The sequence below is a fragment of the Onychomys torridus genome, chromosome 12 (assembly GCF_903995425.1).
Source record: "Onychomys torridus chromosome 12, mOncTor1.1, whole genome shotgun sequence".
Lineage (NCBI taxonomy): Eukaryota > Metazoa > Chordata > Mammalia > Rodentia > Cricetidae > Onychomys > Onychomys torridus.
This window is the reverse complement of record NC_050454.1, coordinates 72,665,667-72,681,467: the sequence shown is the minus strand read 5'-3', so window position 1 is coordinate 72,681,467 and position 15,801 is coordinate 72,665,667. Positions and strand designations below refer to the sequence as shown.

Below are 15,801 nucleotides of genomic sequence, written 5' to 3'. Positions count from 1 at the left end.
CTTTGGGGGACCTATTAGACCCCCGCAAGTCTGAGATTAACGTCCTTAACTCATACATCCAATGAGACCAGGACAGATTGCTCTAGGATTCATGCTCTCTGACATTCAGGATGCCACCGATACCCCCATTTTCTGGGACTGCAACTTCATGACCTGTGTGGACATGAATGTGTTGCCTAGTTAAGGTGCCCACACCGCCGTGTGCCTGCCTCTGGCTTTCTGGTGGACACAACCCATGGTTCAGTTCCTGTTTAAACTCCAGCCACGCTCTTTCCCTAAGTGTGGCAGAGCTGTCACAGGCTGAAGCCATGGCTGGGCTTCATGTATGCACAGATACCTGCTACTCCACTAAGAGGTGGGCAGAGAGTTCCTTCACCTGCTTCTTGTGCATTGACTCAGCACAGTCAACCAAAGAAGCCTGTGCATGTGGGAAAGAGAGAGATACTTGGTCCTCGGGGGATGAGACAGGGGTGGTGAAATGTACATGGGGCTACAGGGGGGATTGCTTCACGAAAAGTTGTGGTTCTGATATGTCAGGGCTGGGAGGTGGAGGACTTCATCTTCAACAGGTGCTGTGAAAAGCTCTGCTGCTGCTGGTGAGCAGTTTGACTCACTTTAAGGTCCACCTGAGGAGTGAGAACAGAGTGCCAGTGTGAGCACATTGCCCAGTGAAACAGATGGTGACATAAGTTTGCACCTTCGCAAACTCCCTGGCTTGCCTTGGCCAGCGCAGTCACAGTTAGCTCAGCTCTAACGGTTCTGGGTCACCATCACAAAGCTTTCTAGGGCTTTTCCCCCACCTCCTCACTCGGTCCCAAGTTCAATTTTAAAAAAAATTTTATCCAGGACTGGGAAGATGGATAAGTGGCCACAGTGCTTTTCATAGACATATGAAGACCTGAATTAGGTTCCCAGCACCCACATAAAACCCAGGAATGATGGCGTGCACCATGCACTTGTAATCTCTGCATTGGGAGGCAGAGACAGGGACACTCAGGGTGCTCACTCACTAGGAAATAAAGCTAACTAGCTCAAGGTTCAGGAAGAGCTCCTGCCTTAAAAATAAGATGAAGAACAATTTAGAAAGATACCTTCCATCAACGTGACCTCTACTTGTGTATGCACAGACATGAGTGCACATGCATACACATGTGCACACACACACACACACACACACACACACATACACACACACACACACCACATGCACAGGGCTGGTGGCCTCCTTGTTAGTTGATAACCATGCTGAGCAGGACCTAGGGATGGAAACAGACACACTCATGAGTTCATGAGTTGTCTCAAGGAAGGCCTTTTCTCTTGTTCTAGAAAACCAGATTGTTTAATTGCTTCATGTAGTAGCTATACAAGGTATCATTCAAGCAGCTGAAATTTCTAAGTCAAATCTGCCTTAGCTGATTTGCTCATAAACTCTGAAGACAACTGTAGGCTTTCTCCTTGCTTAAGCACAGAAAAATGTCCCCAGTGGGACAAGTGTCTATTTTTTTCTCACAAAAAGAATGAAAATATCAGAGGACAGAGAAGGAGCAAGTGTGAGCTAGCTCTTTACTGACCCGGGTCTTTCAAACATCCCAGTATTTGGAGGCATCTGCGTAATTCACAGCTTTTTATTTTTTTGCTTCATTTACCATCCAGATGTTCACCATCATGGAAGCGTTGTTTGAAACCCTATTCGGCTAATAACACAGAGTGGAAAAGCCGCGTCTTTGTCTGGCTGTCCTTTGGTGTCGCGTCTCCCTTCACTCTTGGGAGGACCTCTCTCTCAGAGTCTCCTGGGGCATGGGGGTTCCACCAGATGCCTAGGTGTCAGCCTTCACAGTTCTTTTTCTAATCTTCATGACCATTCTTGCGACCTGTCTGCCTGAATTATAGATTGCATTTGTCAAATAATGACAGATGCAATTGGATGTCTTCTGAGACCTTTGAAATTCAACTTCCCCATGTTGAGATTAAAGTGGGCACTGTTTGCCCCTGCACAGACCAGGCTAGGGTGCTTGAGACCTGCAGCTAAGCACTTCTAGGCTGGGCAGCTCCAACTTTCATAGTGCGCAGTAAAGGAAACAGAGGTACCTTGTTTTAGCTTTCTTTGGTAGAAAGTAGAAAGGCAAGCCTTTGAAATCATATAAAATGTGGTCCCCTAAATGTTGGAAATGGCTCTGAGACACCACGTCTGTTGGGATGTCCTGAATCTCCTTTTCTGTTTCTTCGTCATCCAGGAGGCCTTATCAGTTGTGAGTGAGGACCAGTCACTATTTGAGTGCGCCTACGGAACGCCACACCTGGCTAAGACAGAGATGACTGCATCCTCTTCCAGTGACTATGGCCAGACATCCAAGATGAGTCCTCGAGTCCCTCAGCAGGACTGGCTGTCTCAACCCCCAGCCAGGGTCACCATCAAGATGGAATGCAACCCTAGCCAGGTGAATGGTTCCAGGTAAGCAATGCTGGCTTTTCCTCTTCCAAACCTTGATTCTGCCGAGATGTAGTGTAGCTTCTTTGCTCTTCTTCAAGGGCTCCCAGAGAGTGAGGCCACTAACTGGTAACACGGGGGCACTTCTAGGAAAACATACTCTCCAGTGGTTTGGGCTGAGGACAGAGGCTGCAAACCAGTAGTGCATTTACCAAGAACTGCCTTTGAAGACCCGCTGCTCAATTCTGCGTCCCAGGTGTGAGGGCTGGGAGGGAGGGGGACTTGCTCACATATGGTGGAGCTCATTTCTGAGGTTTTATTGCCTGGGAGACTTCTGTCTTATGTTTCTATGGAGACACAGTGTCAGCTAGTGGCCAGCCAGTGTAGCATCTGTCCAGCAGGTCCCCCATGGATGCACACTCAGCCTTAGCTGCTGTCCCTGCTGTTCCTGTCCCCTTTCATGTACTTTAATGCATGATGTTTTTATCTCAACTTAAGCGCCTCAAGTCTCACATAGTTGCTGTTTCTTGAGTTTTGTCATGGAAATGTGGCTGGCACTGAGAAGGTTTTATCAAACCTTCCCTAGCAATCCAAAGCATTTCATTACCCAGAAGTTTGAAAGGTAGCAGGAGGGATAGGGAGATTGCTCAGTGGATGGAGTATTTGCCACATGAGCATGAGGACTTGAGTTCGAATCCCCTACACCTACACAAAGCTAGAGACAGTAGCATATATTTGTAATAGCAGTACCTTACAACAAGATGGGAGGCAGACACTGGAGACTTGCGGGAAGCGGGAGCATCAAACTACAAGAAGACCGGTCTCAAAAAAGCTGTGAGGTACAGACTGACACTTAAGGTATCCTCAGAATTCCTTAATATATGCTGTGGCACCCCCACCCTGAAAGAGAGAGACAGACAGATAGACAGAGTGGGTAGCATTAATTTCCATTATGCTATGCTATAAATATACCCAGGGGAATGAATGTAAAACCCAGAGACCAAGACAGGATGATTTCTTTTAAATCCCCTACGATCTCTATTATGCACAAGGTCCTAAGAACAGTTCCCATTTCCTTGTGTTTCACGAACACAAAGCCCCTTTATCCCTAGTAGGTCATTGATCCTCTAATGAGCACTAGGAAGAAGGCCTGTTCCCATCTGATGGATGAGGAAACCGCTGAGCAGGCTGTTGGCTGGCTAGCCCAGACATGCAGTTTAAAAGACTCAGACACCAGCAGTGCTGGGCTCAATACCCAGAACCCTTTTCACCCTGTAGCCATGAGAGGGTCTCTTTGTTACATGTATGTCTCAGTGCTAAATATGTTTAAAGTGTTGTGTTTCCTAAGTGCTGGAAACCATTGCGTCAGCTGCTAGTGTGGTGTTAGCACAGATGTCAATCACGGAACTTCCAAGGAGCTGTTAGCATCATGGCTTCTGGGGCAGCATGGGGAGGTGGGTGGTGTGGAGCTGGCCCACACTCTGAGAAGGTGGCCACTGCTGTGTGTCTGGCTTTTATCCCAAGGGGTATTTGTTTGTTTGCTTTTTGTTTGTTGTTTTCTTGAGGCGGAGTTCCACTACATAACCCAAGCTGGCTTTGAACTCAGGATCTTCCTGCTTCTGCCTTGTAAGTACTGAGAGTGTGGGATGGTGCCACTACACGAGAAGTGCTGTGGTGGAGGCCGGGATTGGAGATGTCCTTCATCGCTGAGGGCCTCAGTACTTAGAAGCTGAGGGCTGGGCGTGGCTCACCTGCGGACAAGGAGGAGACTCAGTGATTGGCTGTGTTGATTCCCTTCAGGTCTGCCAAAGACTTGGCCCAACTCCTTGTCCCCAGGCCAGTGGCTTCGCCTGATAGGTCTTCCTGAAGTGATATGCCTTTGGAAGCCAAGTTCAAACACTGGGCTCTGGCTCTGGCATCTGGCCTAGGACCTACATGGGCTCTACTGCTCTTGACTCCATGGCTTCATGAGAGAAGTGTGTTTTTCACCCTTGTGCTTGCCAGAGCTAGGTCACCTCTGTCCCCCACATGGGGCAGAACTCTTGGCTGTGGCTTTCTCTGTCTATCCCTATCTACCCATCACTGCAGAGGAGCCAGCAGAGGAGGAAGAGGAGGGAGGGGAGAGGGGAGGGACAAGGAGAGAGGGACATTGTGGTGGAATACTGCTGAGCCTCAGGCCCACCGTGCTTACACGCTCCTGAAATAAAAACACAAGTGGCAGGGTAAGCATTGTTGCCATTCAATTTGTCTTTATAAAACATAAAGGGACAGCAGAGAGGAGGGAACCGCTGCCACAGACAGCAGGGAAGTCCTTGTGGGTCTGGCTTGGCCATGCAGGATTCTCGCAGACAGAGGCTAATTTTAAGTTGTCCTGTAGACACTGGCCATCACCTCCCAGCTTCAGGGTTCAGTGGTAATCTTGTCTCTCCCCTTTCTTCACTCAGACCTCCCTCACAGGAAATACCTGTGGTTCCCACAATCGGAGGCTGGCGAGGGTACAAAGCTGAAACCAGCCGCCAGCACTGTACACAAAGGGTCCCCAGGGGCACCAGCCTCTCCCAGCTGCCAGCCTCCCACAACTCCTTTTGCAGTGGGGTATCCGTGGCTCACTGTAGGCTGGCCACACAGGCCAGAGCTAGTGTTCCCGAAGGCGTGGCCATACCAACTGCCTCCATGGCCGGGTGGAGGGGCTCTGCCCAGCAGGCTGTCTCCCAGCCTTGTGCTCCCCTGGCCCAGGCAGCCCACTCAAACAGCTGCCTTCGGTAGTAGGTGCCTTTGCCGGCCTCTCACAATGGCAATTCTTTTAAATACCCATAGACATCTGTACTAGACATTGAACAAATACCTTAGATCCGCCTCATCTCCACTCTTTCATCAATCTAGACAGCGGTACTTACATAAAATCACATATGAATACAGGACATCAAAGTGTATCAGTAAAAAAATCTGTTAAGAACCATAAATGACAAAAACCATGAAATTTGTCTTTCTGAGACTGTTATCTGTATGTGTGAACTATGTAAGTTTGCTCTTTTATGGCTGAAAAAGATTCCATGTGTATAGATACCACATTTCCTTGATGGCAATTCTCAGTGCCTGTGGCCCCACAGCTACTGACGTGTCATAAGCTGGGCTCCCAGGCCTGTCCCCACACTTCTTAGAGCCAAGAACTCATTGATTCTGTCAGATGAGGGTCTCCCTGGGGTGGTGCTTCTCAAACTGAGGTCCTGAGCCAGGACCTGGGGACAAGCTCCATCTGCACAGATCCTCAGGCTCTGGAGTCAAAAGAGATGTGGGCTAAATCTGCACGGCTAGGCTTTGAGGGACACTGTGGGGTGTCCTGGTGTCCTGGTGATTGAGAAGCACCACTTTGGGGCACCACCAAGGGAGGGGAGAAACAACCCATCATTTGAGCCAGTGAGCAGTAGATAGAGGTCTGTCCACCCATCCACACGTCTCTCTTAACTCACCATGAGGATCCTGTGCCTGGTGGGATTTGGGAGGTAAGAGATGGAGTTCTCTGGGCCTTGACTCTTGGTGTAACCTGGGAAATCACATGGGACCTGCCTCACTCCAGCCTGTGGTAAGATAGCAAGATGTATTTTAGAGTTTTCTTTTTTAAACTGTGATACAGGGTCTCATGTATCCAAAGGCTAGCCTTAAACATGGTGCAGTGTAGCTAGGGATTACCTTGAACTCAATCCCTCTGTCTCCACCTTCGAAACGGCTGGGATTACAGGAAAGTACCACCAGACCTGATTTATGTAGTGCTGGGAACTTAGCATCTCATGCATGTTAGGAACGTATGCTACCAACTGAGCTGTATCTCCTGCCCCAGGATGAACCACTTTAACAGTGTGCCCCAGGAAGTGTGAAGAAGGTCATAGAAAGGGCAGTGATTGGCCCTTTGATCTCAGCCGTGATGGTTATTTACAGACTCACTCATTCAACTGAATTTGTTAAGCACCTACTATGCACAGTCAGTATTCTAAGGCTGGAGTGATAAGAGCCGAGGCTGTTAGGTGTGTAAGGGAGGGAGGCAGCCATTTGATCAGCTGACTCATTAAAATACACAACGAGCTGGGAGAAAAGGAAGGCAGTTCCAGACAAGGTGGCTCAACAGGGTCACCCCTTAGAAAGTGACGTCTGATGACACACCCAACATGGGCAAGCAGTGGAAGAGCATCCTGGGTTAAGGGGATGCCCTGCGAAGGCTCTGTGGTGAAACCACAAGGCGGCTATCCACTTGACATGTAGTGACCAGGAGGAGGAACCAGAGGCGGGTTTGCAGAGGTCCCTATGAAGGACCTTGGCTTTACTGCAGAGCAAGCTTGCCAGTGAAGGAGGGCTGAGAGTTTCTTCAGACTCCACAGGTCTTGATGGTTCCTGGGCTGAGGCCGAGAGCTGGGTGCTTTCGCAAGGCACTGGGGTGTGTTGTCCTGGGACTCTGCAGAGCAGTAGAGTGAGCGACAAGGGCAAGGAGAGGCTTTGCCTGATATGCATGCCCTGGAAAAGGAGCTAAGAGCTCGGCTCCTGGGGTGACAGTGTGAGGAAGGAAAAAGCAGGGATAGGGTAGAGGTTATAAAGAGCTAGAAAGCAACTTGGGCTCACAGCCCAGGCTGCTCTTCAGAGGCAGGTTTCACTCCGTGACTTGGCTCCGACAAAGACCAGGGAAAATGGTGGGCTCTCCTGCCTCCACTGGTTCTGTAAACATTCACCCAGTCCACCATGGGTCCCAGCCCAAGGGAGTTTTGCCTACAGGTGGAGGCTGGCAATGTCTGAAAGAGAGAGAGAGAGAGTGTGTGTGTGTGTAATGAGGATTCCCTAGGTTTGGGGGAATGGAGGCCCAGGGATGTTCGTGTCACAGGATTCCACCACCCCCTCCAAAAATGACCTGACTCCGCCTGCTCACAGTATGTAAAGGAGACCCAGACTCCCCAGCAACAGGGTCTTCAGCAGCATTGTTTCTGCTCACTGCCATAAAGATGGGGCTGCGGGGAACATACAGTCTGTCAATGGATTGTCGCACATCCCCCTCAAGGGGGATGGTTTAGTTGGTAGTGTGCTTGTCTCACATGCACAGCCCTGGGTGTCACACCCAGATTTGTGTAAGATAGGCAAGGTGGTTCCCACCTATAATCCCAGAACTTTCGAGGCAGAGGCAGGCAGATCAGGAGGTCAAGGTCAGCCTTGAACTGGAGTGTTTGAGAGTCACCTGGTCTATATAAGACCAGGCCTCAAACGAGTGATTAACAACGACAAAAAAATATCTCCAGGCCGGGCAGCGCATACCTTTAATCCCAGCACTTGGGGAGGCAGAGCCAGGCAGATCTCTGTGAGTTCGAGGCCAGCCTGGTTACAGAGCAAGATCCAGGACAGGCACCAAAACTACACAGAGAAACCCTGTCTCGAAAAAACAGCAACAACAAAAATGTCTCCAGAGACCGGCCCACAGGTAATCTAAACGCAGAGAATTCGTGGGACCCTGTGATGATTGAGGTAAGGGTGAGATTTGCTGCTCTTGGGGAGAGAAAGCTGGAGAAAGCCACCATTGGTCAACATTTCTGTAAGGCAGCTACTGTTTAGAGAGTATTTTGCGATAGAGGAGATCCAGGTTCCTTAGTGAGACTACAAGATGGCAAAGTTATAGTTAGACTCATCTTTTTTTTTTTTTTTTCTTACTGAAGCTCTTGGAATTTCTGAAGGTTATATAGCCAGCTCAAGCCTACCCACCATAGGCATTTTGTCCTCAGACCCACGTCTGTCTTCATTCCCTCTGGCCTCCCCACTTAGCTGGACATTTTCTTTGCTAGCAGGGACAGCAAGGTCTTCTGCAGGGAATGGTAACGCAGTGGTGTGTGCCTCCTTCTCTCTCTGTGGTCTCATGTCTGCGCTTGACCTGGTCAGAGACGCTGTTCACCTTTGTATCTCCCTTGGGAGCTGCACCTGAAAGTCTTAACAGAGGACCCTCCCAGTGGTCCTCGGGGAATATCCACTGCACTAGAGATAAAACTTTAAAGTTCTGTTGCAGGGGCTCACTTTTCACAGTTTCTATGTGTCACCGGGTTAGAAATGGTGCCTTGATACAAACAATTCCTAACCCAGGGTTTTAATGCCAAGAACTCTATGTGCAGCTAACTCGTGTTAAATATTTGAAGCAATTCACAGGCTTCTTTTCCCACTTGCTTCTCTCTCTCTCTCTCTCTCTCTCTCTCTCTCTCTCTCTGTTTGTGATACATATGTTTCCTTGTACTTGGGGAGCCTTAGGCATTATTTGGGGGTCAGGGATATTCCCTGGACTAATTGCATTTGCTCCTTTCTGCCTTGGGGCTCTGACTTGAATTGGCAAGCAAGTTACCTCCTAATTAAGCTCAGCTGCCCTCCAGGCTGTGGCTGGCACAGGCCTTGGAGACTCTCAAATGAGTGGTTTTTCCTAACAGTCATGGTGAGTGTCTTAGTCAGCTTGGGTTTCTATGACAAAAATACCCAAGACTGGGTAGCTTATAAACAACAGAAGTGTATTGCTCATATTTCGAGAGATCGAGAAACCCGGCACCAGGGCACTGGTGGATTTGTGTCTGGTGAGCACCTGTTTCCTGTTCACTGAGGGTAGCTTCCTGCTGTATCCTTGCATGACTGAGGAACAAATTCTTTGTGTTCAGTTTCTCTCTCTCTCTCTCTCTCTCTCTCTCTCTCTCTCTCTCTCTCTCTCTCTCTCTCTGCCTATCTCTCTCTCTCCATCTGTCTCTGTTTTGCTATCTCTTTCTGTCTCTCTGTGTCCTGTTTCTCTTGCTGTCTATCTCTGTCTCTTCTCATTGTGTCTCTGTCTCTGCATCTCTCTGCTGCTGGATATGAATGTTTGCAGTCTGTGAGCACTAGAGGTTGGTCAGATAACTTACTGCAAAGGCTGGGTGTCTCACTGAACCTGGAAACTTTTCTGCTAGCTCATCCAGCTATCTAGCCAACCTGGGGTCCCCTGTCTCTGCCCCACAAGCTCTGGGGTTATAGGTAGGTGGCCACACCCACTTGGCTCTTATGTGGGTGCTGGAGATCTAAACTCTTACATGACAAGCATTTTATCCACTGAGCTATTCCCCCAGCCCTGGAGTTGTCTTATATAAAGACACCAATCCTATCCTGAGAAGACTCCATTCTTGTGTCCCAGCATCCTCCCAGAATCTACCCAACTCCATCACATTGGGTTCCTACATCAGAATTCCGTGGGGACCCACCCACACCTGCCCCAGAGAAGCCTGTTGGCAATGGCTCCTTTTACTTATGTGGACCCCATGTCTTGGTGAAGGTTAGCTCACCATGCTGCAAAAGTGAGACATGGGTGTACAGAGGGCAAGGTTAGGAAGGGACACAGAGGCGCTGCTGTGTGTTGTCTCACTCCCCTTCCTCCCTTCTCCTCAGGGTCCTGCCATCTTTACTCCCTTAGGGGCCAAACCTGCAGACTATTTTGTAAAGGAAGAGACACAGGGCTGCGATCCCCCCTAGGGCTGCGATCCCCCCTAGGGCTGCAATCCCCCCTAGGGTTGCGATCCCCCCTAGGGTTGCTAAAAGGCTGGCTGCTGGGGAGAAGGGTCTTTGCTCTGGCATTTTCTGTCTTGAAAGTGAAGTCATTTCAGTTTATCAGAATTCACATTTTTTAAAACAAAAATCCAGAGCTTGGGGATGGGGAAGTGGCCCAGTAATGCGCTTTCTGTGCAAGTGTGAGGACCTGAGTTTAGATCCCAGAGTCCATGTGAAAGCTGAGCATGGTAGCGTAGCACCTCACCTCTAATCTTACCCTCAAGTCGGGGTAGAGACAGGTAGATCCTCCCTGGGTCTCCTTGGCAAGCTAGCCTAGCCTAATTGGTAAGCAGTCAGTCCTAGTGAGAGACCCTGTCTAAAAAACGAGCTGGGAATAGACTAAGGAGTGATGTCTGACATCAACCTCTGGCTTCCTCAGGCATGCACACACATGTACTACACAGTATCAAACACATACACACACCACACACATACACATGAATACACACATACACCACACACATACACATGAATACACACATACACACACCACATACACCACACACATACACATGAGTATGCACATACACACACTACATACACCACACACATACACATGAGTACACACACACACACACACACACACACACACACCCTCACAGCCCCAGAATGATGACTCAGTGATTTCTCTGAAAAATGTATCTCAAAGCTAAAGAAGCTCACACATAGCTGAGATGTTGTATCTGATCTTCATTGAGGAACTATAGACATCATATTCTATAGAATATTCTAATCCCAAATAGCAATCCCTCCACAAATTTTGAATTTCCCTCTAGTTTTCAAGACCCAAATGAGGTACTGTCTTGCTGATAGCCATTTTTGGCTATAAATAGAAGCATGTATTTAAATAATTAAACTTCTCCTGGGAAATGTCAAGCCCCTTTGGGGAGACAAAGAGCTAACTGTTGTCGAGTTAGCGTTTAATTAATTTTGCCTTCCACTGCTTTGGGAAGGGGGAGGAACAGGGTCGCTGGGAAGCGGCAGAGATTCCAGGTGTAAGAGAATATTTAGCCAGCGTAAAAATAACACGCAGCTGCAAAGACAAACGCGCATGGTTTCAGTTTGAGCCTGGAGTTGCACATGAATCATGCCGAGCCCCACCTGCCGCTTGGGCTGTGGGGTCTGAGGCAGCTTTTCCACTGCGTCTGATTCAGAAATAAAACAGACCCACCAATTACCCCGGAGCTGGCTAGACAATCCGCTCCTTGTCTGGGGTCCTAAAAATACCTTTGGTGGGGAGTTGCTTCCATTCACACTGTGAAACCTGGGTCGGGTGGTTTGGCTGATTAACACTAGTCAGGGGCTTCAGGGAGGTTCGATTGAGTTATACTCCAATGGGCCCCGGGCCTGGAGAACTCATCTCTAAGCCAGCCCTGTGTGGAGTAGGGGTGGTCCACTCATGGAAATGATCCTTGTCTCTTAGACAGCTCCATGAACCTTTTTTTTTTTTTTTTTTTTGGTTTTTCGAGACAGGGTTTCTCTGTAGCTTTGGAGGCTGTCCTTGAACTCGCTTTGTAGCCCAGGCTGGCCTCGAACTCAGAGATCCACCTGCCTCTGCCTCCCGAGTGCTGGGATTATAGGCGTGAGCCACCACTGCCCGGCTTTCCACGGATCTTTATTAGCATATGTGTGTGTGTGTGTGTGTGTGTGTGTGTGTGTGTGTGTGTGTAAATGCTTGTGGAAGCCAGAGGATAACCTTGGCCATTATTCTTAGGGCACCACTCACTTGTTTTGTTACCTGAGACAGGGTCTCTCCCTGGCCTGGAGTAACCCAGGAAGCTAGCCTGGTTGACCAGTGAGCTACAGGGATCCCTTGTCCCACCTCTCCTGTGCTGATTTTTCACTTGGTTCTGAGGCTCGAGCTCAAATCCTCATCCTTGTAAGGCATGAACTTTATTGACTGAGCCATCACCCCAGCCCTAGCATGTGGTCATTATGGGATATAAAATGAAGTGGCCTTAGCCACTCCAATGTGGCTCCCTGAGGACAGGGACACTGATGTATCCCTGCACCCAAGGCAGTGCCTGCTATAGAAGGCTCCATGCACATTGGTGGATGAAGGAATACGGCTGCTTGCTGGGGAGTGCGCCCTTATCCCTGTGGTTCAAGGATAAAGGCAGGTTGGACCTGGCTACTTGGCTTTGTCTCTGGGAAGGAGAACCCTGTCATAGCAGCAAGGACATTTGAAAGCACATCTAGGAATGTCCCAGTGTAGGACAAAGAATAAAGCTGTAGAAGGTCTCCTTTCTATGGGGGAGGGTGAGGGAGAGGAGCTAGGTGAAGGACAGATTGGGTGGGTCGGCTCTACCCATACACACAAAAAGATGCCTCAAGTTTCTCAAGTGCCACCTTGGCTGACCTTGTACAGGACCCAGTGCCCCCTCCAGCTGTTCTAAAGGGAGGGTGAACCCCAGGCTGAAGGTGGCTGGAGAGCTCAGGTTTGTACCAGGTGACATTCCTGGATAAATGAGGGCCATTCACACTCACAAAGGGTGGTGACAGGTAACACAGCGTGGACAGCGGCCACGCTTGTCAGGCTAATGGCCACAGCTCTGCATTTACTGTGGGCTTATTCCATGATGGAATCTGCCCTGCTGTAAGTAGACACCATGTGAGAAAATAGAAGGCAGATGCCAAGTTTATTTTGTTTTGTTTTGTTTTGTTTTGTTTTTTTGTTTTTTGAAGACTTTCAAAAGACCTCATTTTATATTTCTCAGTAGGTTTTTCCAGGGTTGTTAGTTTAAAAAAGGGGGGAGGGTATGTATGGAAACTACTGGAAGAGACTTTCTTCTTGGTCTTAAAAATCTGGTCAGTGGCTTTCCCAGCAGCCCATTCTGTCCTGGTTCTCGGCCATCTCTTCATAGGCCGATGACCTGAGTGAGGTTCATTCCCACTCAGGTCTCTTGGCCTGAAATCTTCGGCTCTGCTTTTCTTTCGTGCTTACTTATGTCCATCCATCATCTCTGTGGAGCATGCACCCTGCAGGGCACCTCTTGAAACTTCTAGAGAATGACATGTGAACTTCAACTGCAGAGTCAGGTGACTCATCAGACGCCAGGATCATCTGTATGTCCACATAGGCACTGCCTTCTTCAGAACTCTCTCAGAAGCTCTGCCTTCCTCTCATGTGGATGCCCCCGACTCAGTCAACAAAATCACGTGTCCTCACCAGCCAGCTCCACTCTGAGGAGGAGATTCTTTGGACAATATTCAGTACTGAAGGAAAGGAGTCTTTTGAGAGTCATCCAACCACATCTTGCTTGTGTGGGTGTACCGGTGAAATTGTAGTGTACGCTGGTAAAGAGCTTGAATTCAGAACGTTGGATACTAGTTTGAATGCCAGCTCTTCCTGGTCATGTAGCTTTGGGAAGTCATCCTATCTATGCTTTATCTGTGACATTGCTGCTTACTTTGCCGGCCCTTGGCACTTGGGGACAGGATAAGCTTCGTTGGAGAACTGTGAAACTTTTTTTTTTTCAAGATTTTTTTTTATTTACATGTATGTGTGCGTGAGCACCCGTGGAGGCCAGAGGAGGGTGTCAGACCCCCTGGGACTGGACTTACACGTGGCTGTGGCTATGATCTGCCTGCTGTGGATGCTGAAAATGGAGCTGGGGTCCTCTGGAAGTACAGCCAGTGTTTCTAACCTCTGAGCCATCTCTCCAGTTTCTACGAGTTTAAAGGAATACAGTTTCTCTGCTTAAAGGAACACTTACCTGTTTCTGTTCTTTTTCTTAAATAAAGCAACACCTGAATTGATGACTTTGAAAAAGATGTTCTTGGGTTGGGGATTTAGCTCAGTGGTAGAGTGCTTGCCTAGCAAGTGCAAGGCCCTGGGTTCGATCCTCAGCTCAAAAAAAGAAAAAGAAAAAGATTTTCTTTCTGCTGGCCCTAGTTCTTATGTGTGTCTGTTGTACATGGGCTATGCCAGGGAGTGACTAGATCTCTAGCTAGGACACCATGCCAGGGCTGCAGTGCAGACTTTAAACTACAACAGCATGTGACCCAAGGACTCCTTGTCTACCTCAAATTAAGTTTTTTTTTTTTGTCTTTCAAAGTAGAGCCTCTTCCCTTCACTTTGTGCAGGTGACAAGTGTGGTGGTGAGTTTAGGCCACCTTGCATTCTAACTTGTTGCTTCAGAGCATCTCTATCCCACCCTGACCCCATCTTATTTTGTGTGTATGTCTGTGCACTGCTTGTGTGCCCAGTGTCCAAGGAAGCTAGTGGACGGATGTCAGATCCCCCAGGACTGGAGTTATGGATGGTTGTGAGGAGCCATGTGTATGTTGGGAATTGAACCCAGGTCCTATAGAAGAGCAGCCAGTGTTCTTAACCCCTAAGCCACCTCTCCATTCAGGCTCAGCTTTTGTGTGCTTTCTGCCTCTGTAAGATGTAGGCGACATCTGTTGAGCTGTTGGGAGGACAGGTTCCTACCAGGCAGGGCCCCACACATGTCAGTGCCGAGCCTTCCTATGACAGGTTCTAAGGGATTACAACAGACAAGATGAGGATGAGAACAGAGCAACTCCACCTCTTTAGTGTTTGCTGAGAGGCTGCTTTGGGCGCTGGACCGTGCAAGATGGGCTTTTCCTCTCAGAGTTAAAGAGTTTCTTTAGTTATTGAAAAAGTTGTAATGTTCAGAATCATGGCTCCATCCTTTCTTCTTCTTTTAATAACTAAATAGAATAGGATAAAACATGTATTTTATCTATTATTCTAGAGATAGAAGTTTTGAAGATGGGTCTACTGGTTTCCTTTTGGTCTTTTCTATGGTGAAGGATGGGATTAGAAACATGAATTGTGCCTGAGGTTATGAAATGAACACAGAGTAAACTTTGCTACAGGCTGTATACATTGTGTTTGTGTGCTTACTTGTTTAGAGACATAGTCTCACTACAAAGCCCAGGCTGGCTCCAAACTCACTCTGTAGCCCAGGCCTGCCCCAAACTCCTGATCCTCATAGTTCAACATCTACTCTCCCTGGCTTTGGCTGTATTTTAAATAGTTATATATAGTTTTGGCACGCACACTGGCAAAATGCAACGTGGCAACCCATTATATACAGATTTGGTGAGGGGAGGGTCTCCTTCATTTTATAGAAAAACTCTAAAAATTTATGTATGGGGCTCATGTCCTCAGATAGAAAAATTAAACTGTCAAGAATTAAGTGAGGGACAAGGATGTGGCTCAGTGTGTAAAGTACTTGCCACACAAATGTGAGGATATGAGTTCAGAGTCCCAGAACCCATGTAGAGCCAGATGGGACAGTGTAGTGTGTGTGTGTGTGTGTGTGTGTGTGTGTGTGTGTGTGTGTGTGTGTATGTGTTCTAGTATTTGTAAAGCAATGTGGGGCGATCAGATATAAGATTCCTAAGAAACTGCAGGGCCAGCTAGCTTGATATACTCAATGATAGGAGACCCTATCTCAATAAGGAAGTAGGTGAGGACCAACACCCATGGTTGTGCACTGACCCCCTTATGCACACAATGGCATTCATATGTCTATACACACACACACACACACACACACACACTCAGGTGCTGATGGACAAAGGTGGTTAAACCCCCAATGCCACAGCTTTCTGGCCCTTGATGTTCAGCTGATTAATTCCTTTGCTGGATAGGAAAGAACTGTCAGTGCCTGGTATACAGTAGGCACTCTATAAGTTGCCTAAATGAATGAGCAAGTGATTTAAACTTTACAGTCATTTCTGATGTGCTTTCATGCCCTGGGTACTATCTACTGTCAAAAAACTTTCTTCCAAATGCTTAACTTCTCTCTCCCAAGTATCTTTGA

General features: G+C 48.2%; 1 protein-coding gene across 3 annotated transcripts in view; it reads left to right on the top strand.

Annotated features, from left to right (window-relative positions):
- Erg (ETS transcription factor ERG) overlaps positions 1-15,801 on the top strand; it is a 103,916-nt gene that overhangs the window by 47,737 nt on the left and 40,378 nt on the right. For all 3 annotated transcript variants that reach the window (XM_036204183.1, XM_036204182.1, XM_036204181.1), the window contains exon 2: positions 2,235-2,452. In XM_036204183.1, coding sequence (XP_036060076.1) covers positions 2,235-2,452 — 218 coding nt within the window. The remainder of the gene's footprint in view (positions 1-2,234; positions 2,453-15,801) is intronic.